Source organism: Apium graveolens, unplaced genomic scaffold (assembly GCF_009905375.1).
Source record: "Apium graveolens cultivar Ventura unplaced genomic scaffold, ASM990537v1 ctg6127, whole genome shotgun sequence".
Lineage (NCBI taxonomy): Eukaryota > Viridiplantae > Streptophyta > Magnoliopsida > Apiales > Apiaceae > Apium > Apium graveolens.
The window spans coordinates 1-26,243 of NW_027419234.1; the positions used below are offsets into that span (position 1 = coordinate 1).

General features: G+C 37.9%; 1 protein-coding gene across 1 annotated transcript; it reads left to right on the forward strand.

Moving 5' to 3' along the window:
- The first annotated feature begins 17,735 nt into the window (after nt 1-17,735).
- Nucleotides 17,736-19,018, forward strand: LOC141703051 (uncharacterized). Its single transcript, XM_074506665.1, has 2 exons — nt 17,736-18,130; nt 18,517-19,018. Exons 1-2 carry the CDS (start codon nt 17,736-17,738, stop codon nt 19,016-19,018), a joined length of 897 nt encoding a protein of 298 aa, XP_074362766.1.
- Nucleotides 19,019-26,243: the final 7,225 nt, after the last annotated feature.

The following is a 26,243-nucleotide window of genomic DNA, read 5'->3' on the forward strand; positions in this document are numbered from 1 at the left end:
GACTCTTTTATATTATTTATTGAATATTATTTGAATATTCATTTGAGGATCTATGACTCCGATTATTTTCTGAAATATATTCTTTATTTTATTAAAGAATAAGGTGTCAATAATCAAACTTATTTTCGATTATTCAAATAAAGATAATACTTTCATATAAGTATATCTTTGGTTATTTAATACTCGTTACAAGTATAAGTTTTAATACTTCTACTTCAATTATTTTTATAAAGATTATTCTTTATGGGAATATTAATTAAATAATAATATTCAGTCATTTTCTAAATATTCTGGGGACTGATTTACTTCATTAAATCAGCTTTACTCCAAACACTCTATAAAGTGTTTTCGAGTCTTCAAAATGATTTTTAAAAGTTAGAGCGGATCCCAAAACTCAATTTTAAATTTAAGATCTTCCTTTTTAAGGGGATTTAAATACTCGCTTAAAACCTGAGGGATCCGGCTCTGTGGTGTATTTTATATTCGCAACAAGGTTGCAGTTTTGGTAAATGAATTGATTACTTACCCAACGTTCGGGAAGTAAGTCCATCTATTGAGTCGGCATAAGCAACATGGGCTCAGTGGGCGTCCATGATAGTGTAAGTGGCTCAGTGGGAGTCCATCAAATGCATAAGTGGCTGAGTGGCAGTCCAGCATAAGGTCCTAATTATGACCAGGGTGATGACCAGTGGGGAATTCGTCCATCTACTAGTAGAAAAGGTTACTAATGGGTATCTTTGCCTGATCAGCAAGATATCTGGTTTATGCCAAAGGTTTTCTTTTCCTTCCAAATTCATTGGATATTGCAACTCTGTTCATACTTTACATAACAGAGGTTCCAGGAAATGTTTTAGAGATATATATATGTGGATATATATATATCGGGACTAAATAAAGTATCTCATAACTTTTTCATTCAATAATATTTCAAAGATTGAATCTATTCAAGTCTTAACTTGTGGTCTCATCTATGGGATGTTTTTTTTAAAACTTATAATACTTTGAACGGTGGTAGTTCAAGTAGCTTTATAAATGATATAAGTGTGGTGAAGTATTGGTAACTTCATTCCTTGTTTTTACATTATATCTAGTAAGTAATTATCTTACACACGATAAAGATTCTAGTGAGTATCCATTTAGATACTTATATTATTGTTATCACTATGTATTATCTTGCGAGCTGTAAGGCTCACTCTTGCTTTATTTCTTCATCACACAACAACAGTTAGGAGAGATGGCCAGACTCCAGCAGACCCAGCGCAAGCGCGTGGGAAGCGCCCCGCGTCTTCCCGATGATGTTGTGGCTGCTATAGCTGCAGAGGTAGATCCATTGTAGTTCAGACCATCTACTTTTGAGAATCAAATTATGTATAATTATAACTTGTGGCAGATAATGGCAATTAACTGTAAATTATCAAGTAATCATTTTGGATTGTAATAATTTTAAATTGTGGATTCAAAGACTTGTACTTATTTCAATTTCATCTCTGAGACTATAACGGGTTGTGGTGTGTGTTAGTGTGGGGTCACAGCATGAGGTTATTTATTATTAATTAAGTGAAGTGATATTGTGGAAAGAAAGACCGTGACAACCCGGATCCCCGACCCCGGATCTGGGGGTGTTACAGGTACCCAAGCCAAAGAATAAGAGTTCTATTGACACAAAATGGGTATTCAGAAACAAGATGGATGAAAATGGCATTGTAATAAGGAATAAAGCCAGATTGGTTGCTAAAGGCTATTCTCAACAAGAGGGAATAGATTTTTATGAAACATTTGCTCCAGTTGCCAGACTTAAGGCCATCAAAATCTTTCTAGCCTATGCAGCCCATGCCAATTTCAAAGTCTATCAAATGGATGTCAAGAGTGCAATTCTAAATGGGAAATTGGAGGAAGAAGTTTTTGTAAGCCAACCTCCGGGGTTTGAAGATCCAAACTTTCCAGACTATGTGTATTATCTGTTGAAAGCACTCTATGGACTAGAGCAAGCACCTAGAGCCTGGTATGAGACTTTGTCAAAATTCCTTCTAGATAATCACTTCACAAGAGGTACTGTTGACAAAACTCTTTTCTTTAGAAATGTTAATGGCTCTACAATACTTGTTCAAATTTATGTAGATGATATTATATTTGGATCTACAGATGATAAGCTTTGTAAAAAGTTTGCTAAGTTAATGCAAAGTAAATATGAAATGAGCATGATGGGAGAGGTAACTTATTTTCTTGGTTTACAAGTTAAACAAGTTAGTGGTGGAATTTTCATTAGGCAAACTAAATATATTTATTATCTTTTGAAGAAGTTTGACTTAATGGACTGTTCATCTGCAAAAACTCCCATGGCCACTACCACCGAGCTTGAATTAAATAAGGTTGAAAAGTCTGTGGACATTTGAAGTTATAGAGGCATGGTTGGCTCACTTTTATATTTAACTGCTAGTAGACCTGATATAATGTTTTCTACATGTCTCTGTGCTAGATTTTAAGCTGACCCTAAAGAATCTCACTTAGTGGCTATTAAAAGAATCTTCAGATATCTCAAAGGGACTCCAAATCTAGGAATTTGGTACCCTAGAGAGTCTGGTTTTGATCTAATTGGCTACTCAGATGCAGATTATGCAGGCTGCAAAATAGACAGGAAAAGCACAACTGGCACCTGTCAATTTCTAGGGAACAAGCTTGTGTCATGGATCAGCAAGAAGCAAAATTCTGTTTCTACATCAACAGCTGAAGCTGAGTACATTACTGCTGGTAGTTGCTGTGCACAGATACTATGGATGAGGAATCGACTATTTGACTATGGACTAACTGTTGACAAAATTCTTATATTCTGTGACAACACAAGTGCCATTGCCATTACTGAAAATCCAGTGCAACACTCAAAAACCAAGCACATTGACATCAAGTACCACTTCATTAGGGAACATGTGTTGAAAGGTACAGTGGAACTTCATTTTGTTCCAAGTGAAAAGCAGATTGCAGACATATTTACCAAGCCACTTGATGAATCAATATTCACAAGATTAGTAAGTGAGCTAGGAATGCTTAATTATTCATAAATTTATGTCCTCTATATAATCTGCCTTGAAGCCTGAAATGAATTTGCTGCAAGAACAAAGTTGGCTTTAAGTAAGACTTATTCTATCAACGGATATTCCCTATCCGTTGAAAGCCAAAATTGTTCTATCAACGAATGTTCATTATCCATTGAAAGACAAATACATTTCTGGTAATTTTATCCCTCAACGGATAAAATAGTGTTGATCATCAACGAATAACTATTTATCTTATCCGTTGAAGTGTCACATCAGTTACTTTAAGTGAGTCACAGCCGTTGATTCTTTTACTTAACCGTTGATACAGATATACACTGTTGTATGTATTTGTATTAAAGGCAGTTTTCAGAATTTCTACAGTTTTCTTTATTCTTAAACGGCTGTAATTTATTTAAAAGTATCATTTAATCATTTTATTTACATTTTAATTCAAGAAAGTATAAAAGCCCATTGAATTCTTATTTTCACTTTACGCTTTCTTGCAATTTTTATTCTCCATCTCTCCCAAAATTCTCAAGTTTTTCTCAGCAACCTCTACTCACAACAATGGCACCAGTAGTCAAAATTATGTCTCAATCTGGATTTGTTTATGAAAAGAATAATTTCGTAGCCTTGGTTGAAAAGAATGAAGCCCATTCTGATTATCACAAGATGATGGACTTCATCAAAAACTGCAAACTAAGCTATGCAATGCTGGAAGCCCCAACCATCTACTGTGAGGTGATTGAGGAGATTTGGACAACTGCAGAGTTCAACTCCACAGATATGACTATTGCCTTCTCTCTCAAAGGTAAGGATTATTGCATTAACTGTGATGATATACAGTCTTGCTTTAACTTGCCTGAGAATAATGCCATGACACCACACACTGATAAAGATGTATCTGCTATGTTAGATTCCATAGGCTATGCTTTTGATTCTGCTAGTTTAGGTAGTATTAGAAGGAAGGGCCTTAGGAAAGAATGGAGTTTTCTTAGAGATGCCTTTATCAAGGTTTTCTCCGGGAAGATTAGCAATTTTGATGCCATAACTTCATCTCTTGTTAATATGCTCTATATGCTAGTTTCTGATAGGTACTTTAATTTTAGCAACTATATCATGCTAGAATTAGGTTCCAGATTAGGTAACAAAGCTAATAGACCACATAACATCTACTATGCTAGATTCTTTATGTTATTGGCTAACCATGTTGCTGAAGGATTGGTTATATCTAATGAGAACAATAAACTCAAATGTTGGGCACAAGAGAAAAGGGTCCTTGCAGACCTTTTGAAAATGAACCTCAACAGTCAGGTGCCATTGGTATATTTGCCAATCATGAATGCACCACAGGTAAGTGAGGTAAACACTTCTATAACTCCTACAGTTTCCAACCCCATTGTTTCTTTGCCTTCCAGTGTGGCAATGGAATCTGTGTCTTTGTCCAAACAGGTTCCTACCAAAGCCACGAAAACTAAAATTTCAAAACACCAGCCAAGGAAAACCACCTATGTTGTCTCTCAAAAGACAACAGTTGTAACAACTACCATAAACCCTGAAGGGAGTGAACAGGGTGTAAGTGGTGAGGGGAGGGGTGAACATCAAGAAACCCCGCAGGATAAGGTGGGAGAGGTGAGTGGTACCCCAGCCAGCCAAGCCACAGTCTCTCAAAAGACTGTGGTGGTTCAAAAGGAGTCAAACACATCCCTAGTTGCATCCTCCCAAAAGGATGCAGCTATTGAAAATAGTCCCCAACCAGGGACACAGAACAAAAGAGGGAGGGACACTGAGGCCACACATTCACCAATCAAAGCCTTTTCAAGGAAGAAGAAGGCCAAGACCCTAGTTTCCACACAGGGGGCACACACAGCACAGATACATCCACCTGTATCTTTTCCTTCTCAAATTCAGCTTGATGTGACTCCAGCAAATGTGGAGTCACAGCCCCATTCTCTCATAATAGAAACACATCCATCATCAAACTCTCCATCACCCTCTCTAGATGTGGATATGATATTCACATCACTTCCTAATTTTCCCTCATTAAAACTCAGGGAGGAGGCCCACTCAAAACCTGATGATCTTCATCTTTTAGATGATTTGTTGGATCATCAGCCAATTCTTTCAGATATAGTTGAAGAATCTGTGTCACCTCACTTAAAATCAATTCACACAGATTCAACAATTATGTCACTTTCAATATCTACATCTTTTCCTTCTTCAACGGATATCTCTCATCCGTTGATAAGTGGTTGTTCTTCGACGGATAAGCTTAACAACAGTTATCCGTTGATACCATCAGTTTCCACTTCAATGGATACTCCCTATCCGTTGATGGTCTCTACACATATAACAGAAACAATTCCAACTGTAGAGGATATGGTTACTGTACAATCACTTTCAGGTTTGAGGGAAAGGAGTGATAATTTGAGTGAGAGGCTGGGTTACTCCCAGGCAAAAGGAGAGGTTGAGAGTCACCATATGCATGCTATTTCTTCCAGCATGGCAAAAGTGAGTGAGGGGAGTGCCACCTTAGAAGGTGAGGGTGAGGGCGTGAGGGTGTGTGTGAGGCAGGGGGAGTCCCTGATGCAAGAAAATAGAGAAAATGAGAGAAAGGCAGGTACAGAAGCTATAAGGGTGGATCCAGCCATTGCTAGTGAGTCAATGATAGTGGATGATGCAGAAAAGGAAAGACAATTTCAGCAATATTACAAAGCTGTAATTGCTAACATTTCCTTGGATACTGACACTTTTACTCACCCTGTTCCAGCCTATCAATTATTGGCTGCTCAGGGCAATGTGGAGGCAGAACAGACTTTAAACATTGTACACACTTCAGAATCTCTTCTCAGAGATAAAGCTGCTGTTAACAGGCTGCCTTCTCAAGCTGGTGAGCCATCTGAAGAATTTGGAGTAAATTCTAATGATGATGACTCTAATTCTTTGGATGAGAGCATGAACTTAGGGGGAGAAGCAGACCCAAGTTCTGTTCCAGATCTACCTGATTGGGCATGGGCAAGTAATGACTATTCAGAAGGCCCTTCAGGAGACTACAGATGCTGGTACCAAGGCAATTCTTCAAGCTCATCTGGACTCTCTGCATCTCTTACAGTTGCAGCATTTCAAACAGAATCTAAGTATGGATGAACTCAAGCAGGACATTGTTGATCTGAAATCCTACATTGCTGAGAAGTTGGATTCAGTCATGCCTTATGGTACTATGCAAGATTTGTTGGGGAGACTGAGAAAAGCATCTGATGCTGACAAGAGGCTGGCCAGGTTGGAAGACAGAATTCAGATCATTGAAGACTCTATGGTCACCATTCTTCAGAATCAACAAACTCAGACAAATCTACTAATGCAGCTGGCAAAAGCACAAGGCTTGACCCCTACCCTTGATGATAACAAAAAGGGGGAGAATAAAAGGGAAGGGGAAGGAGAGCCATCAACAACAGTTCAAATATCTCAAGTGCTAGTTCCTGCCATCACCACTTCTCCAACTATTCAAATCAAAGGAAAGCTTGATGGAATTGATCTAATCCAGATAGCAGCAGCTGAATTGCAAGTCAAAGAGCAAAGGAGGAAAATTGATGAAAAGATGCAACAAATTTTTGGTTCTACAACTTCTAAATCACAATCTGTGAAGCATAGCACAAAGGTGGAACCAATTATTATGGAGCTCAAGCCAGTAAGGAGGAATAAGGTTGGAGACACTTCTTCCAAGAATCTGAAACCTATGGTTCTCAAGCCCAACAACAGATCCAATAAGGACTCTACAAAGAATCCTCTAAGCCTTGCTCAGAGGAAAGAAGTGGATTTTCCTCTTCCAAAGCCTGATGAAGACAAGGTTTTGGGTGGAAGTATCATAAAGCACAAAGAGATCATGGATGTGGTTGTAAGGAGGAACATGACTATTATCTTTAGAGAGGGAAAGAGCATTTGTGTGATGCAAGGACATCCCAAATTCCCAATAGCCAAGAGGGAAGAAGCCAGAAGGTTGAAGGAAGAAGCCAAAAAGCTAAAGGCTGACAAAAGAGCACAAGCAAAGCTTGAAAAATAGCTAAAGTCAAGTCAAGCTGAAGAAAAGAAAGAAATTGAAGACAAAAGTGAAGATGAAGGTATGGGGGACATGGTTGATAATGATATGGAAAAAAGAAGTAAGGAAAGAGAGGAATGGCAGAAAGGGAACAGAAAGAAGGCCAATGCAAAGAGAAAGATGGTAGATGAGACTGAAGAAACCCAATCAAAATCCAAACCACTACCTTCTATTCCTGAACCCATTGTGCCTGACCCCTTCATAAACATTCATGGTGAAACAATCATTCCTAAGGAGGAACCAATTGATTGGGACACCATCAAATTGCCCACCTTCTTAACCTCTTCTCCACCATCCAAGAAGCAGAAAAGAAGAATCAAATCAACACCTTTTAAAACCTCAATCAAATTCACTCAGAAGCCTAAGCCTAAGCCACAAGCCTCTAAGGATGATTATGTTCACATTTGTGACATAAAAGAATTTTCAGACATTGAACTCTATCTGGATGAGCTGGAGGAAGTAAGGGGAATAACTGCCTACAGACAGCTACCAGAAAGACTAGTGTTCAAATACAAAGAAAGTGGGGAAAGAACTTAGCCTCTCTACAGGATTCTGAATGAAGGCTACTCTACCTTGGTTAGAGTCTACTCAGCCATACAAAGGGATTCTGGCTTTACCAGGACTGCTAAGACTGAGATTCTCAACAAGATTGCCAACATAAGGAAAATTTAGTGGGAGCCCAATGCCTTGCCTAGAATATTACTCATTCAAGAAAGAGGAATTACAGTTCACAAATCACCTCATTGGTTGATGGAGGTCAGAGACAACAAAGGAGTCAGAAGACTTTTCAGACTTGAAGATCAGCTCAGGATTGCCAGTAATGAAACTCTCAAGGATATGCAATCTAAGTTGGACATCAATGAAGAAGATGAAGTTGAGTTCTACAGACAACTTCAACTTCAAATAGAGGAGAATGACAGGAGGCTAGGAAAGAAAATAAGGGATCAAAGGAAAAGAAATTAATCTGCTCAGGTAAAGGAGCACCCTTGGAAACAATATAATTCTTCAATTCCATCTCAGCATACACATTTTTGCAGCACTTTTGAATTTCTGCTTTATTACAGTTAATATATTTGTCAAGTGTTTTGTTATCATCAAGCTAAACCCAAATTTATGCCTACAGTTCTAGTAGAAATAAATAGGGTGAGATTGTTAGGAATATGTGTATTAGTTTGATAATAAGTTAAACAAAACACTTAAGTAGAAATCTAGTGTTTGTAGCCTCAATGGATAAGACCATCTTGACTATCCGTTGAAGGAGTAGCTTTACTTAGCAATAAGTTTAGTATTGTAGCACATTTCATTTTCTGGATTCAAGTTGTAATTCTTAGATGTTGTAGGAAATTATCAGTCATGTTGACTACTAGTGGATATGCAAATAGGAGGGCTAATTCTAAATATTTCATGCCTTGTAATTTTGTATAAGTGAAGAAGTATCAACTGATATTGAAGACCTTCAACGGATAAGAAACAAAGCTTCAACGGATGTCTCTAAAGCTTCAACGGATAATATCCATCAACGGATAAGTGCTTCAACGGATAAAGACTTTAACTGATAATGCATCAATGGATAAACCTTCAACGGATAAAGCCTCAACGGATAAGGCATCAATGGATGAAAGCTTCAACGGATGCTTAGTTCATTAGCAGTTGATAGTGATAATTCACAAGCTGACAGAGGCACATGGGTTGACAGAGACAAACTGGAATGTGGAAGCCTCTAGGAGGAATCAAGAAAATGCAGCATTTCCATTCTGGTACAAACAAAGAAGTATTCAAAGATTAACAGCTAAGCCTAAATTGCATTGGATAGAGAAATGAAGAACAAACATCTGAAGAGCCTTTTTAATTATATTTTTACAGTTTTGTCTTCACTTGTAAACTTGGTGATATATAAACCAAGTAGCAGCTAGTAATTAGATGTGATTTTTCCAGAGTTGTTTAGAAAAATCCAGAGAGAAAATCATCTAGTTTGTACTAGGAAGCAGCTGTGATTTAATTCTTTGAATCACAGATTTTCTGAAATAACACATCTCTGGTGGAACAACAAATCCACCAGAAAAGTTTTTAAGTTCTTTGTGTTCTCTACATTTGTGTTTGAATATATATCTGTCTGTATTAGCTTCAAGCCATTCACACACATTTGCTCACTAAAACACTTAGCCTTAGAAACTACTCAAAACTTGGAAAAGTTTTGAGATTTACATTCAACCCCCCTTCTGTAAATCTTATTGTTAGTCCACTGGGAATAACAATTCAAAGATTCACAGATTATCTTAGATTGCATTGGATAGAGAAATGAAGAAAAAACATGTGAATGACTATTTTATAATTGTATTTTATCTTTGTCTTCACTTGAAATACTTGGTGATATATAAACCAAGTTGCAGCTAGTAATTAGGTGTGAATTTTCAAGAGCTGTTTAGAAAAATTTAGAGAGAAAATCATCTAATCTGTACCAGGAAGCAGCTGTGAACAATTCTTTGTATCACAAATTTTCTGAAATACACATCTCTGGTGGAACAACAAATCCACCAGAAAAGTTTTTAAAGACTCTGTGTTCTTTACATTTGTATTTTGAATATAAATCTTTCTGCACTTGCTTAAAGCAATTCACACACGTCTGTTCATCATACACTTAGCTTTGGAAATTGCTCAAAACTTGAAAAAGTTTTGAGATTTACATTCAACCCCCTTTTTGTAAATCTCATTGTTAATTCCTTGGGAATAACAACATCCTTACGGTTGGATAATTCATAACTCATTTAGAAAAAATCATAACATTAATATGGAACTAAACAATATTAAGAAGTACTAGTGAAAATACTAGTTGACTGTTAAAATAGCAAACCAAATTAATTTAATTTTTTAAAATTTTTATTATATCACTAATATATATATATTCACATTCTTATGGTTGGATCATTCATAAGTTATTTTGAAAAAATCATAGCATTAATATGGGACTAAACAGTATTAAGAAGTACTGGTCAAACTACTAGTTGACTGTTAAAATAGCAAACCAAATAAATATAATTTTTTTCTAAAATTTTTATCATATCACTAATATATATAGATATTCACATCCTTACAGTTGAATCATTCATAATTTATTTTGAAAAAAATCATAACATTAATATGGGATTAAACAGTATTAAGGAGAATTGGTCAAACTACTAGTTGACTGTTAAAATAGCAAACCAAATAAATTTATTTTTTTCCAAATATTTTATCATATCACTAATATATATAGATATTCACATCCTTACAGTTGAATCATTCATAATTTATTTTGAAAAAATCATAACATTAATATGGGATTAAACAGTATTAAGGAGAATTGGTCAAACTACTAGTTGACTGTTAAAATAGCAACCCAAATAAATTTATTTTTTTCCAAATATTTTATCATATCACTAATATATATAGATCTTCACATCCTTACGGTTGGATAATTCATAAGTTATTTTGAAAAAAATCATAACATTAATATGAGACTAAACAGTATTAAGAAGTACATGTCAAACAACAAGTTTACTGTAAAAATAGCAAATCAAATAAATTTATTTTTTTCTAAAACTTTTATCATATCACTAGTATATATAGATCGTCACATCCTTATGGTTGGATCATTCATAAGTTCTTTTGAAAAAATCATAACGTTAATATGGGAATAAACAGTATTAAGAATTACGGGTCAAACTACTAGTTGACTGTTAAAGTAGCAAACCAAATAAATTTATTTTTTTCTAAACTTTTATCATATCCCTAATATATAAAGATCTTCACATCCTTACGGTTAGATCATTCATAAGTTTTTTTAAAAAAATCATAACATTAATATGGGGCTAAACTATATTAAGAAGTATTCGTCAAACAACTAATTGACTGTTAAAATAGCAAACCAAATAAATTTATTTATTCTAAAACATTTATCATATCACTAATATGTATATATCTTCACATCCTTACAGTTGGATCATTCATAAGTTATTTTGAAAAAATCATAGCATTAATATGGGACTAAATAGTATTAAGAAGTACTGGTCAAACTACTAGTTGACTGTTAAAATAGCAAACCAAATAAATTTATTTTTTCTAAATTTTTTATCATATCACTCATATATATAGATATTTCCATAATTATAGTTGGATCATTCATAAGTTATTTTGAAAAAATCATATCATTAATATGGGACTAAACGGTATGAAGAAGTACTGGTCGAACTACTAGTTGACTGTTAAAATAGCAAACCCAATAAATTTATTTTTTTCGAAAACTTTTATCATGCCACTAGTATATATAGATATTTAAATACTTATGGTTGGATCATCCATAAGTTCTTTTGAAAAAATCATAACATTAATATGGGACTAAACAGTATTAAGAAGTACGGGTCAAACTACTAGTTGACTGTTAAAATAACAAACCAAATAAATTTATTTTTTTCTAAAATATTTATCAGATCACTAATATATAAAGATCTTCACATCCTTATGGTTGGATAATTAATAAGTTATTTTGAAAAAATCATAACATTAATATGGGACTAAACAGTATTAAGAAGTACTGGTCAAACTACTAGTTGACTTTTAAATAGCAAACCAAATAAATTTATTTTTTTTCTAAAAATTTTATTATATCACATATATATATATATAGATCTTCACATTCTTAAGGCTAGATCATTCATATGTTATTTTGGAAAAATCATAACATTAATATGAGACTAAACAATATTAAGAAGTACTAGTCAAAATACTACTTGACTGTTAAAATAGCAAAACAAATTAATTTAATTTTTTTAATTTTTTTATTATATCACTAATATATATAGATATTCACATCCGTACGGTGGGATCATTCATAAGTTATTTTGAAAAAATCATAACATTAATATGAGACTAAACAGTACTAAGAAGTACTAGTCAAACTACTAGTTGATTGTTAAAATAGCAAACCAAATAAATTTATTTTTTTATAAATTTTTTATCAAATCACTAATATATATAGATCTTCACATCCTTACAGTTGGATCATACATAAGTTATTTTGAAAAAATCATAACATTAATATGAGACTAAACAGTATTAAGAAATACTGGTCGAACTACTTGGTGACTGTTAAAATAGCAAACCCAATAAATTTATTTTTTTCGAAAACTTTTATCATGCCACTAGTATATATAGATATTTAAATACTTATGGTTGGATCATTCATAAGTTCTTTTGAAAAAATCATAACATTAATATGGGACTAAACAGTATTAAGAAGTATGGGTCAAACTACTAGTTGACTGTTAAAATAACAAACCAAATAAATTTATTTTTTTCTAAAATTTTTATCAGATCACTAATATATAAATATCTTCACATCCTTATGGTTGGATAATTAATAAGTTATTTTGAAAAAATCATAACATTAATATGGGACTAAACAGTATTAAGAAGTACTGGTCAAACTACTAGTTGACTTTTAAATAGCAAACCAAATAAATTTATTTTTTTTCTAAAAATTTTATTATATCACATATATATATATATAGATATTCACATTCTTAAGGTTAGATCATTCATATGTTATTTTGGAAAAATCATAACATTAGTATGGGACTAAACAATATTAAGAAGTACTAGTCAAAATACTACTTGACTATTAAAATAGAAAAACAAATTAATTTATTTTTTTAAAATTTTTTTATTATATCACTAATATATATAGATATTCACATCCGTACGGTGGGATCATTCATAAGTTATTTTGAAAAAATCATAACATTAATATGAGACTAAACAGTATTAAGAAGTACTGGTCAAACTACTAGTTGATTGTTAAAATAGCAAACCAAATAAATTTATTTTTTTCTAAATTTTTTATCATATAACTAATATATATAGATCTTCACATCCTTACAATTGGATCATTCATAAGTTATTTTGAAAAAATCATAACATTAATATGAGACTAAACAGTATTAAGAAGTACTCGTCGAACTATTAGTTGACTGTTAAAATAGCAAACCCAATAAATTTATTTTTTTCGAAATTTTTTATCATGCCACTAGTATATATAGATATTTAAATACTTATGGGTGGATCATTCATAAGTTCTTTTGAAAAAATCATAACATTAATATGAGACTAAACAATATTAAGAAGTACAGGTCAAACTACTAGTTGACTGTTAAAATAACAAACCAAATAAATTTATTTTTTTCTAAAATTTTTATCAGATCACTAATATATAAAGATCTTCACATCCTTATGGTTGGATAATTAATAAGTTATTTTTAAAAAATCATAACATTAATATGGGACTAAACAGTATTAAGAGGTACTGGTCAAACTACTAGTTGACTTTTAAATAGCAAACCAAATAAATTTATTTTTTTTCTAAAAATTTTATTATATCACATATATATATATATATATATAGATCTTCAAATTATTAAGGTTAGATCATTCATAGGTTATTTTGGAAAAATCATAACATTAATATGGGACTAAACAATATTAAGAAGTACTAGTCAAAATACTACTTGACTGTTAAAATAGCAAAATAAATTAATTTAATTTTTATAAAACATTTATCATATCACTAATATATATAAATCTTCACATCCTTACGGTTGGATCATTCATAAGTAATTTTGAAAAAATCTAGCATTAATATGGCAATAAACAGTATTAAGAAGTACTGGTCAAATTACTAGTTAACTTTTAAATAGCAAACCAAATAAATTAATTTTTTTCTAAAATTTTTATTATGTCACTAATATATATATATATATATCTTCACATCCATAAGGTTGGATCATTCGTAAGTTATTTTGAAAAAATCATAACATTAGTATGGGACTAAACAGTACTAAGAAGTACTGGTCAAACTACTAGTTGACTGTTAAAATAGCAAACCAAATAAATTTATTATTTCCTAAAAATCAGATTCATTCTTTCAAGATTATAAACAAACACCTTGTTTACAAGAAAATCATGAAAAAACAAATAAATATTACATACAAATGAGCAATATCAATAATTCAATATCATATACAGATTGACATCACCCAAATACCCAAGTAAACACGTAACACACCAACTACCAATGTCAATACGGAATTGGGTTTGAGTTGACTCGGCGATTGATGGAGACGAGTTTGAGTTTGTGAGAAGCTAGGGTTTGAAGAGCGTCGATGAATATCAGTTTGGGGGATTCAAATTAGGCCATGTTCGAAAGGCTCACAACGAAGGTGTACGTATGTTTGTGTGTGTGTGTTGGTTGTGGTATGGAGGTTGGGGGTGGTTCGACTGAGTCTGGCTCGGTGGTCATAGTGGTTATATTAATGAAATATATAGATTGAGATAGAGATCTTTATATATATATATCATATATAGATATAGATATTCACATCCTTACGGTTGGATCATTCATAAGTTATTTTGAAAAAATCATAACATTAATATGGGACTAAACAATATTAAGAAGTACTAGTCAAAATACTAGTTGACTGTTAAAATAGCAAACCAAATTAATTTATTTTTTTAAATTTTTTTATTATATCACTAATATATATATAGATCTTCACATCCTTACGGTTGGATCTTTCATAAGTTATTTTGAAAAAATTGTTATGCCCAAAAATTGGTATAAACAATATTCAGATTGAGATTGGTAAAATAGGCAAAATCGAAGGAGAAACGCCTAAATCTAGGAAAAGATAAGATTGACTTTCCATAAATAGAAGGTGCGCCCAAAGATTGCGCCCCATTGACTGAGTAGCTGATTAACGGTTGTGATTATCATGTATTGAAGGCGCGCCCTCAAACATGGTAGAGGAGGCGCGCCCAGTTATCGAGAAGGAGGAGATAATTTTCTTAATTGAAACCTATAGTGTAGTGAGCCTTAGGGCGCGCCTTGAGCAAGAAAGGCTCTTTGGACGGGTTGTTCGGACATGATTGCTTTGACAGATTTGCTTGATTTGGACAGAATTGGAGCGAGCTCTAACGACGAATAGTTTAGGGCACGCCGTATGATATTATATGATAAAATAAGAGACCAAAGGCTGGTGACAAAGGGCGGCGCCAACATACAGAAATGTCAGGGCGCGCCCTCAACTTCTACTTGACATGTAAATGCAACTTTTATGTGCTGCTTGGATGGATTTTCTGGAAAGAATCAAGGAAGATGGAGAATGTTATCACTAACCTATTTGATGCAGGTACTCTATTGAAGAACTCCTTCCTGTAACATATCTACAAAAAATGCGGTGTCCGTGGTCAGAGACCTTCAAGGGTATGCCTGGACTGAAGGCCTCCTCCTGTAGTCAATGGGTGTCCTCATTGGGGATTTAGGGTGAAATCTAGTGTGTACTTTGGGAGCTCTATCTCTGTAGTCAACGGGTGTCCTCGTTGGGAGACTTTGGAGTATCCTGCACTTTGCACCCAAAAGCTTGGGATCACTTGTCCTGTAATCTGGTAGGGGCTCCTTATCGGGGGACAAGGATGCGTCCAATATTTGGGGTGAACCACGGCTATACCTGCATCCACGGACTAGAGAAACAGCTGGTAGCGGAGGGTTATCCTTGGCCAGGGAGATGCCTCATCCGTGAAGTCTTGAAGCGGCAGACGAGCCTTGGGCCTGTGTGGTTGGGCCTCATCGGCGGACATTCCTAAAGCTAGTAGAAGACGGTTTCCAGTGGGTTTCCCATTGGGCCTCGGGATGAGAAATCTAAGCCCATTAGGTTTCTTGTTCCCCAAGAACTACATGGGCTTGATCCCCTATAAATAGGGGTACGTAGGCACATTGTAAAGGGTCAGAAGCGAAAGCGCAAAGGAGCCACCACTAACCCTAAGCAATCTCAGCCCCCAATAATCATCACCACCATATACTGTTCATCTTTTCCGAAGAATACTGTTCATCGGATTCATCGGTTACTGTTCACGTTTCCGACGAAGAACTGCCATCACAGATCTTGTTTTCGGCTACTAACCTCAAGTTTTGTTGTTCCCAAATTCCTCCGTCAACAAATTGGCGCTAGAAGGAGGGGCTCGAACAAGATCTACATCTGGGAGGAAGGATGTCTCAATATCACGATGGAAGTTTTTACGATGGAAGTTCTGAAGAAGATTCTGATAATGGTTATGAATATGAACCCTACGTTCCGCCAATGACTGACCGTCCCACACCGGACGTTGGAGGACAGCCACCTGTGCTTATCAGCAACGCCGACTTGTTGGAATAACTGTATCGCATGGGAGATGCTTTGAATGGTTTTGATTCAAGGTTGAGCACCGTGGAACGACGCAAGGGTAGGAGGGGTCTTCGCCACAACCGAGCGGCTCAGGCACCTGGAAAAGCACCCATGACAGATAGGGATGTCTCGGCCGGCCATGGCCACACTGAAAGAGGGCGTGTGCCGATAACCCCGCGACGCCTGGACTATTCTAATGACGCGTCCCCAATTATTGAGCTAGTGGAAGAAGATGCTGATGGACGGGAAATTCTGCGGACAGATACCCGGGGAGCCACCCATCCGCACCGCTCTGGACGTAGTCTCGAGGAACGCCGACAGGCGGAGTCAATGCCGGAGAATCAGCAACGAGGCTTCGCAGCTCTGAAAGATCACTTGGGGATTCGCTTGGGCGATGACGATTTGAGAATGTTGTTACTTGAATGGCAGAAAGAAGCTGATCGCGGAGATGTGACGCCCCATGATACAACGCGTGTGCCCCTGAATTCCCAGGAAAATGGGGAGCGGCACCGCGATCCAACGCGTGTGCCCCTGAATTCCCAGGAAAATCGGGAGCGGTACCGCGATCCAACGCGTGTGCCCCCGAATCCCCAGGAAAATCGGGAGCGGCACCGCGATCATGAGAGAGCTCCTCCCCATAGATCGCTAGATCGATATGGACGTGGGTATGGAAACGATCGCTGCAGAAGGCCTCAATGGAGAGGAAGAGGTGGAGGCTGAGGTAGATATTTAGACGGATACCGTCATGGCAACTACCGTAGTCAAAATGATTCCCGCTGGAATAACCAAGTAGATGGCTATGATTACACGGAATATGATGTAGAAAACTATAACCGCGGTACGGTCCGGGGCCGTGGCCAAGGTGGAGAAAGGAGTCAAGGGAGAAACCAAGAATGAAATCCTGAAATAATCATAATACCCGAAGACGCCCACAATACGAACCAGCAGCAAGCTCCTCCCGGGGGGAATCAAGTGGAAACACCTCCATTGCAACCCCAAGATCCACAACCTCAAATGCAGACCATTCCTGGCGTGGGAACTTTCAATATAGGAGATCTAAAACGGCTACTTAACCACCTCGAAGGCAGGGTGACGGCTACAGCCGAAATCCCTTCCCCATTCTCGGCAGCAGTAAGAGAGGCACAATTGCCAGCCGAGTATCGCAACACTACTAGCGATCTCTGTTTCCACGGAAACTCAGATCCGGTGGAATTCCTGGGTCGTTTTAATATAGAGATGGATGTGTACCAAGTTCCGTACTTGGTTCGATGTCGTCTCTTGGCGGCGACCTTTAGAGAAAGTGCCCAGCAGTGGTTCCAAAAGCTCGGGCCAGGGGTGATCACCTCGTGAGATCAGATGAAGAATTTGTTCTTAACCAAGTTCCAAGCCGCGGTGAGATATGCGCCCTCTGTCACAACTCTTGCCAATGTTAGGCAAAGGGAAAATGAAAGCTTGACATCATACTTCAATAGGTTCAACGCTGAATCTACTAGCGTGAGGGGAGCATCAGAGGAAGCCTTAAAAAGCTTCCTGATCGCAGGATTAAGGGTTGGTTCAGATTTTTGGAAGCACTTGCAAGGGAAAGATCCGGCCACTCTCGCAGATGTCTTCGCTTTGGCGGAATCCTTTAAAGCCATAGAACAATCTTTGGCAGATGTACAACCGACTTCACAGTCGAGTCAGAGAAACAAAGGAAGAGGGATAGGTTCCCAAGCCCGAGATACCAAAGGGATAGTCGAAGCCCAAACCGGGTAAATACAGTAAGTACAAGGAGGGGATGGAGCCCCCCCTCAAACTATGACTACAGGACAAGCCGGTACACACCTTTGGTCGCATCTATCGATCATATCTACGAGGTAAACAGAAATAAAGGGCTATTTTGAAAACCTGAAGCTTTATCATCATGGCAAAGCAAAGACAAGAAATATTAATGCGAATACCATGAATCATCTGGGCATAACACGCATGAGTGCCGACATTTAAAAGATGAAATCGAAGCGCTTATCAAGGAAGGATACCTCGGAGAATGAGTAGTCAAGGAAGTAAGGAAGCACAAGGATGACAAGATAAGGGAAGAGGAAAGACGAGCCCCACGCGGGACAATAAACGATACCCTGGAGGAAAATAAATTTGTCAGGGATGGCAGTATCCGAACAATCTACGGGGGAGATCCTGGAATGGAATGCAGCAACCGATCCTTGGAAAAATACGCTAGGGAAGCCCGGTTCAAGCCTCTCACGGATATTCATAGGGTGGAAACTCGACCACCCAAGGTGTTTAAGGGTGAGTCCATGGATATCACTTACAGAGAAACCGATGCCCGATGGGTACATCACCCCCACAATGATGCATTGGTTATTTCCATCCAAATCCGAACAAAGAATGTCCATAGAGCCTTCGTGGATAATGGGAGCTCATCAAACATCCTCTATTATAGCACCTTCAAAAAGATGGGACTGCCTGATCAAGATATGTCAGAGGAAGACTCGTGGGTCTATGGTTTTTTAGGTGCGGGAGTTAGAGTTATGGGGTCGATTCGACTTCCATGTACACTGGGGGAAAGCCCATTGTCGGTAACAAAGATGCTTGAATTTAATGTCCTGAATCAGGAATCGTCCCACAACGTGTTATTGGGATGACCTTTTCTGCGGGAAATGAGGGTTATCACTTCAAATCATCACCTAACTATCAAATTTCCAACGCCGAATGGAGTGGAAAGTATCAGGGGTTCCCAATATGACTCACGGGAGTGCTACAGGCAAGCAATGAAAGGTTTCAGAAAAGACTCCCACGCTGATGATACTCCGGACGTGGATCGGGAGAAAAGCATTGAGCAACCAACCGAGGAAATCCGAGTCCACTATTAGGTTGAGCAAGAAGAAGAACGTCCCTCTGAGTTGCCCCCGACAATGTTGTACTTGGAAGGCGCAATCAGAATTGAGATGCTGGAAGAAGAGGAGGCGATGGATACCATAGTCCATGCAGATTTCAATGGGGAACGTTTAGAAGGAAGATTCGATGTCTTGCAAAGCCTCGAACGGGGTGATGCCTTTCCCCCTGCGGGAGCACCCTCGCCCATAAAAAATACCGAAGAAGTTGATGACTCTACTACGTAAGGAACACCTCCTAAAGGGGATGCACCCTCTCTACAAGACCAGGAGATCTATGATTCCCCTGACTTGGATCCCCGGATACCAATGCCGAAAGAAAAGATGGGGCCGGAAGAAGATACGATCGAAATCCCTGTTGATGAAAAAGACCCGAGTAAAGTTCTGAGAATAGGGTCCCAATTGGCACCAAAGTTAAAATAAGATCTTTCAATATTTCTGTTGACAAACCTTAATGTATTTGCATGGAGCCATTCTGATATGGTGGGGATTGATCCAGAAATAATGTGCCACCGATTGAATATCGACTCCAAGCATAAGGGAGTTCGACAAAAGCGAAGGGCCGTAAGCGGAGAGAGAGCAATAGCCCTAGCAGAGGAAGTAGAGAGGCTCCTAGACGTCGGACTAATTCAGGAATCTTTCTACCCAGAATGGCTAGCAAACCCGGTGTTGGTGAAAAACCCCAACGGCAAATGGAGAACGTGCGTGGACTTCACCGACCTGAATAAAGCATGCCCGAAAGATAGTTTTCCCCACCAAGAATTGATCAGTTGGTCGACGCCACGGCAGGACATGCCCTGCTCAGCTTCATGGATGCATACTCCGGGTATAACCAGATCCTTATGTATGAGCCTGACCAGGAGCACACCTCTTTCATCACTGATAGAGGGCTCTACTGCTATATCGGAATGCCATTTGGTCTGATCAACGCCGGTGCCACTTACCAAAGGTTGGTAAACAAAATGTTCAAAAAGCAGATTGGGAAGTCTATGGAAGTGTATGTGGATGACATGCTCGTGAAGTCGAAAAGGGCGGAAGATCACATCGCCGACTTAACTAAAATGTTCCATATCCTGAGAAAATATAGGATGAAACTAAACCCGCAGAAAAGCGTGTTCGGCGTAGAGTCGGGGAAATATTTGGGATTCATGGTCAACCACCGGGGGATTGAGGCTAACCCGATAAAAATAAAAGCTCTTCTAGACATGAAATCTCCCACCAGCGTCAAACAGGTTCAGAGTCTAACAGGAAGGATCGCGACCCTAAATCGATTTGTGTCAAAGTCGTCGGATAGGTGCAAAGAATTCTTCAAAGCAATCAAAGGAAGAGGGAAGGATTTTCTGTGGACCCCTAACTGTGAAGAAGCTTTTCTAAAAATCAAAGAACAACTGGGAAATCCCCCGATGTTGGCCAAGCCAGAAGACGGAGAAACATTAATTCTGTATTTGGCGGTGTCTGAATATTCCGTCAGTGCCGTCTTGGTAAAGGAAGAAGCAAGCCACCAGTGGCCTGTATACTATGTAAGCAAAAGGTTGTTGGACGCGGAAACCAGGTATACCAACATGGAAAAACTAGTGTACGCTCTTATTCTTGCGGCACGAAAGCTAATACCATATTTTCAGGCTCACCGAATAGAAGTTCGCACCGCTTATCCGCTCCGGCATATTTTACATAAACCCGAATCGTCGGGGAGAATGTTAAAATGGGCCGTAGAGCTAGGGCAATTCAATTTGGAATATTGTCCACGCACGGCAATCAATGGACAAGCACTGGCCGATTTTGTACTCGAGTTCGATGAAGAAGTTGATGATAAGGCCATAGTGCTGGCAGAACCAACCTCGCAAGAAAGTCATCAGGACGAAAAGAAGCAGGAACTCCCCCACCCTTGGTGGACATTACATGTGGACGGGGCCATAAACAACAACGGGTCAGGTGCCGGGATAGTCTTGATAACTCCGGAAGGGCACCGCTTGATGAGTGCTATCCATTTCAAGTTTTGTGCTACCAACAATGATGCTGAGTATGAAGCCTTGATCAACGGTCTGAAATTAGCTCTGGAGGTAGGGGCCGTGAATTTGATAGTTCGGAGTGACTCCGAATTAGTTGTGAATCAGGTCAACGGAGGATTCCAAGCCCGGGGACCGCGGACAGAGTTATATATGAGATGTGCAAAAGGCCTACTGGGAAAATTTTTAAGTGCCAGTGTAACGACCGAGAATTTTGCGTCGTAATTAAGAAAGTAAAGTATGTGTTATGTAATGAGATTATGTGATTAAGTGGTGATTATTTGTTTTATCTGTATACTAGAGTTAAGGAGCGTGGATAAAAACGTTCCAATTTAAAGAGTCAGCTTAGAAGTCAAGCTGTGGTTTCGGGCCGTCACGTAGAACGGAACCCGTCCTAAAATGGAAATTAAATAATATAAAATGTGAATTATATGTGAAGTAAATGAATGAAGTATTTCGTCTTAAGAGACGTGTTGATTGACAAAGGTAATGAGAAGCGTATTCGAAATGCTGAGCGTCGGGCCGTCAGGCTGAACGTGACCCGGTACGCGTAAAAAGGGAATAAAGATTAAAGAGGGATAGATTCTATGATCAGACCTGAGTCATTTTATGACTATATGCGTGTGATTGCTAGACTGTGTGCATGATTATATGTTCTGTGATAATTTCTGTGAATTTTAAAGGAATTATGTGATTTACATAAGGGTTTATTTAACCTTCGTGCATTTTTATAAAATCATCTGAGATAGATAAAAACATGGGATTTGTTCTGTTATCTTCGTAGAGGTCTTAGAGACTTTTTAAAAATGATAAGTGAATTTAATTATGGGTCTTTGCATTTTTAAATTGATTTTTATGTGGAAAAGGTATTTATTAAAGCGAGTTTGCGAAATTCATATAAAATCAACCGCTCGCTCAAATTCTTATTATGAGTAATGGATGAAAAGCTAATTTCGAGACCTACGCGTTAAAAATGTCATTTTCAATAATTCTCGACTTTCCGAGAGAGAAATATTTTTATTTTGAATTTTGTTACATTTGAGTAAAAAGAGAAACAAAATACAAATTAAAAAGGGGGTTAGTAGATTACTATTTTACCCTTATTTGGTGGAGTATAAAACACTCCTTTCTTTCACTCTCTCTCTCTCACTCGAACAACTCTCTCTCGGCTCTCTCATCAATTTCTCTCGGTATCCTTCCATTTTCCATGATCAAACTCATCAATTATCCTTAATTCTTCATGATCAACACTTATGGGTAGGTAGAAGTATGTGTATGTGTGTATTGGTTATTTCTGATCTTTCAAATATAGTACATTATTAACCTTGATACAGAATTCTTGAGAATTGTTCCTTGCGTATCTTTGATTCACTCCCTGAACTTTGTTTCTTTAAAAATCTGAATTTAGAATGAGTTTCGACTTGAAAGAGTCCGAATGATTTCAAAGGCTTGGTAATGATAAAATGAATTTTAGAAAACCTATTGTTTTCCAACTCAAGCTTTTCCAAATGAATTTCTGATGGATTGGATTGAGACGTAAGAGGCTAGTGGGACTAGTCCAGTCATGGTAAGAGGCTAGTGGGACTAGTCCAATTTAAGGCTGAAATTATGCCGAATGGTACCTTAAAGACCGGAATGGAGGTCGATACGGGCTGATCACCCGTATATAATGAAATGGAAAGATAAGTGATCCAATCAAGGGTTCTAAATGATTATTTAAGAAAAGGAACTGAAACTTTTATTCAGTAAATTGATTTTTGGAAATGAAAATGGTTTATACTGTTTTGAAAAGAGTTGATTATGTTATTATGGAGCTTAGAGCTCAGAACCCTGATTCCTGAAATTGTTGATCATATGAATGATTCTATATCTTGAAATACTGTTGCTTTCCTCTACCGAAAGATCTATTTTGATCCTATAATGATTTGTGTTGAATGTCGGCTTTCATCCTGTTTCGAGCCTTGTTTCTTGAAAGCCCAGCTATTCTTCAGATACCTTTCCTTATCTCAAAGAAAGCAAAAAAAAATGAATATACGGAAATCTGCCACCTAGTTTAGCTAAAATAGAATGCCCTAGTTTGTTCAAAGCATATTGAGAATTGTTATTGTAGAACTGCTATTTAGTTACTTGCTGAGTTTTATACTCATTGTTTTGTCTTAATCTAACCATGGCAGTTAAGCCAGAAGATGGCCAGGCTTAGGCACACTGCTCGTAAGAGCGTACCTGGTGGTCCCTACCGTGTTGAGGGCTTCCAGTTGCCAGAGCAGGTAGTACAGGTTATGAGTGAGCTCGCGCCTATTAAAGAGGTGTTTAAAGATACAATGGGTTATCTGTCGGTTCCCAGCCGAAATCGATATTGATTATTTAATAATATTTTGGGTTTGTAAGTTATATTCGGTGATTGGTAGTTGTAATCTTGCTTCATACTTTATCCTGTTGATCCTGTTAGTAGTTAATCGGGGTTTATGCATATTTAATTAGTAGATTAGAGGTGTGTGAGTCCTCATTTCCTAACCCCGAGATTGAGGTCGTCACAAGTTGGTATCAGAGCTATAGGATCTAGTCCCTGAGACAAGTTAGGTTTTAAAAAAAAAGGGGTATTTTGGTAATATATCTATATCGCGAGAGAGTTCGACTCATGTAGAGTTGAGTTAGACTATTAGGTATAGTCTAAGGAAAGTGTCTGATTGGTAAAGCAGAAACTAGAGTTAGGGTGTGAGTTAGCTGGAAGCTATATTTGACCCTAACGTTGTTTCTTTGTTGTTGTTTTATATTTTCTCTCAGGACCTAGTAGTGGTAGTGATTCAGACTCAGAGATTAGCTTGACTGGTACCCCTGTGGATCCTATTTCACCCTCTCCAGAGGAGCCTATATATGTTAGTTCAGACCCAGAGGAGGATCCTTCTGAGAGTAGTGAGATCCCCATGCAGATTTCACCCTTGAGGCTTGATTCAGAGACCCCTGCCCCTGAGCCAGAGTCGGAGATGCCTAAGACTGTTCCTGTCAGTGTTGGTGGCAAGTTAGCCCAGGACCGAGACTTTGTGTACTCCCGCATTCCTGAGTTAGGAGCTTTGGTGGATAGACTAGCCAGGGAGTCTAGGCAGAGTGCTTCTGTTATGGATGATGAGTGGCGAGTTCGAGTGAAGATGGTGGAGCAGGTTGCCAGGAGGAGATTGGATGAGGGACCATCCACTAGTGATGCTGATGCTGATGCCCGGAGGCTGCATAAGATCATTCGCTGGATGTTGGTTGTGTTGAGAGAGATCCTAGATGATTAAACGGGACTGTTGGTTGAGCCCGTAGATTGTTGTTGTTGTTTTCAGCGCCAGTAGGCTTTGGGATACTTGGTCAGATGCCGGGATCCCTTTTTCATTTACCTTGTTGTATCTCAGACTAGTGTAGTAGTAGTAGTAGTTGGAAGTTAGGGGTAGATAGGGGGATGTTTTCCAGTTTTTCCTCTGTTTAACCCTGCTATTTATTGTACCTTGTTTCAGAACCTTAAAATCCAGAATATTTCCTATGTGAGCCTTGATTTAAATAAATCTATTATCTTGCTTTCCTTTGTGCACCTTGTTTATCTTATAAACTGTTCTCAATGCCATGTTTTAAATACAACCATGTTTTTCGTACAACCATGTCTAAAGATCGTAAAACCCTATTCTGTGACATGATAAAACAACACTGATATGAGAATTATGTAGTAATAGGATTGCATGTGCAAATTGGGTAAAACTTAAAACCCACAAAAGAGATTTCATAAAAATTGTTGTTATATGTATGTCATGCTATCGTATTGCTAAATAATTGCTCAATCAGGTTTGTAAGAAATGGCCAACTCACCAGATCACCAAGAAGAAGAAATTCCCACCCAAGACCCAGAAATAAACCCAGAAACCACTTTGATGAGCAGACTTGCTCAGCTTTTGCAACAACCTGTGGCCCCAAAAGTTGGAAATTTCAAGCACTTTCAATCTGTTCACCCTCCAGAGTTCTTAGGTTTGCCAGATCCGATTAAAGCACAGTCGTGGTTGAGAGAGATGGAAAAAAGCCTTTGAGCTAGCCGAAGTTAAGGACGATAAGAAAGCTCAGTATGCAAGTTATTATTTGAGGGATGAAGCAAGTTTCTGGTGGTAGTCTTCTAAGGCGTTGTTGGAAGGCATAGACTTATCTTGGGAGAAGTTTACTGAGATGTTTTTGGAAAAATATTTGCCAAGTTATATGCAAGATCAGTTGGAGATGAAATTTTTGGATCTTAGACAGGAGGAAATGTCGGTAGCAGAATATGAGGTGAAGTTTTCGGAGTTGGCAAGGTTCGTGCCAGAGTACGTGAATACTGAAGCAAAGAAGGCTAAGAGGTTCCAGCAGGGACTTAAGCCGGGGATTAGGAGTCAAATAGCAATGTTGGAGATCAAGAACTATGCTGCCTTGGTTCAAAAGGCAATGATAGTGGAAGGTGAGCGGGAAGCTGCTCGAAGAGAAAATGAAGGAAGAAAGAGGAAGTTTGAAAGCTCTGAGCAAGAGCAAGGAAGTTCAAAGTTCAGAGGAAAGTTTGGAAAGAATGGTGGAGGTCAGAACAAAAAGTTTCAGAAGTTTAGACCCGGGAATGGAGCTCAGAAGAACCGTTTCCAGAAAGCTGGACAACCGGGAAAGGATAGCAGGCCCCAGATGCAAGAATGCAGGAACTGTGGAAAGAAACACCCGGGGAGGTGTAATAAGCTGGATATAACATGTTTTAAGTGCAACCAGAAGGGGCATTATTCTTCGGAATGTTCAAATGAAATAAGGAAGCCTGATTTGGCTTGTTTCAAGTGTGGTAAGGTAGGCCATATGGCTAGGAATTGCAAGGAGCCTGTGCAGAAGGCTAATGTTCTCAGAATTGCTGGACCGCCGTCTCTCCCAGCACCATCAGCTCAACCCAGAGCTAGGACCTTTAACATGTCAATGAAAGATGCGGTGCAAGATGTGGATGT

Bases quoted from the DNA above. Each gene is read 5' to 3' on its own strand.
- LOC141703051 (XM_074506665.1), top strand. From the start codon at position 17,736: ATGAAGAATTTGTTCTTAACCAAGTTCCAAGCCGCGGTGAGATATGCG. The intron at 18,131-18,516 runs GTAAATACAGTA...TAAATTTGTCAG, and splicing joins ATAGTCGAAGCCCAAACCGG to GGATGGCAGTATCCGAACAA.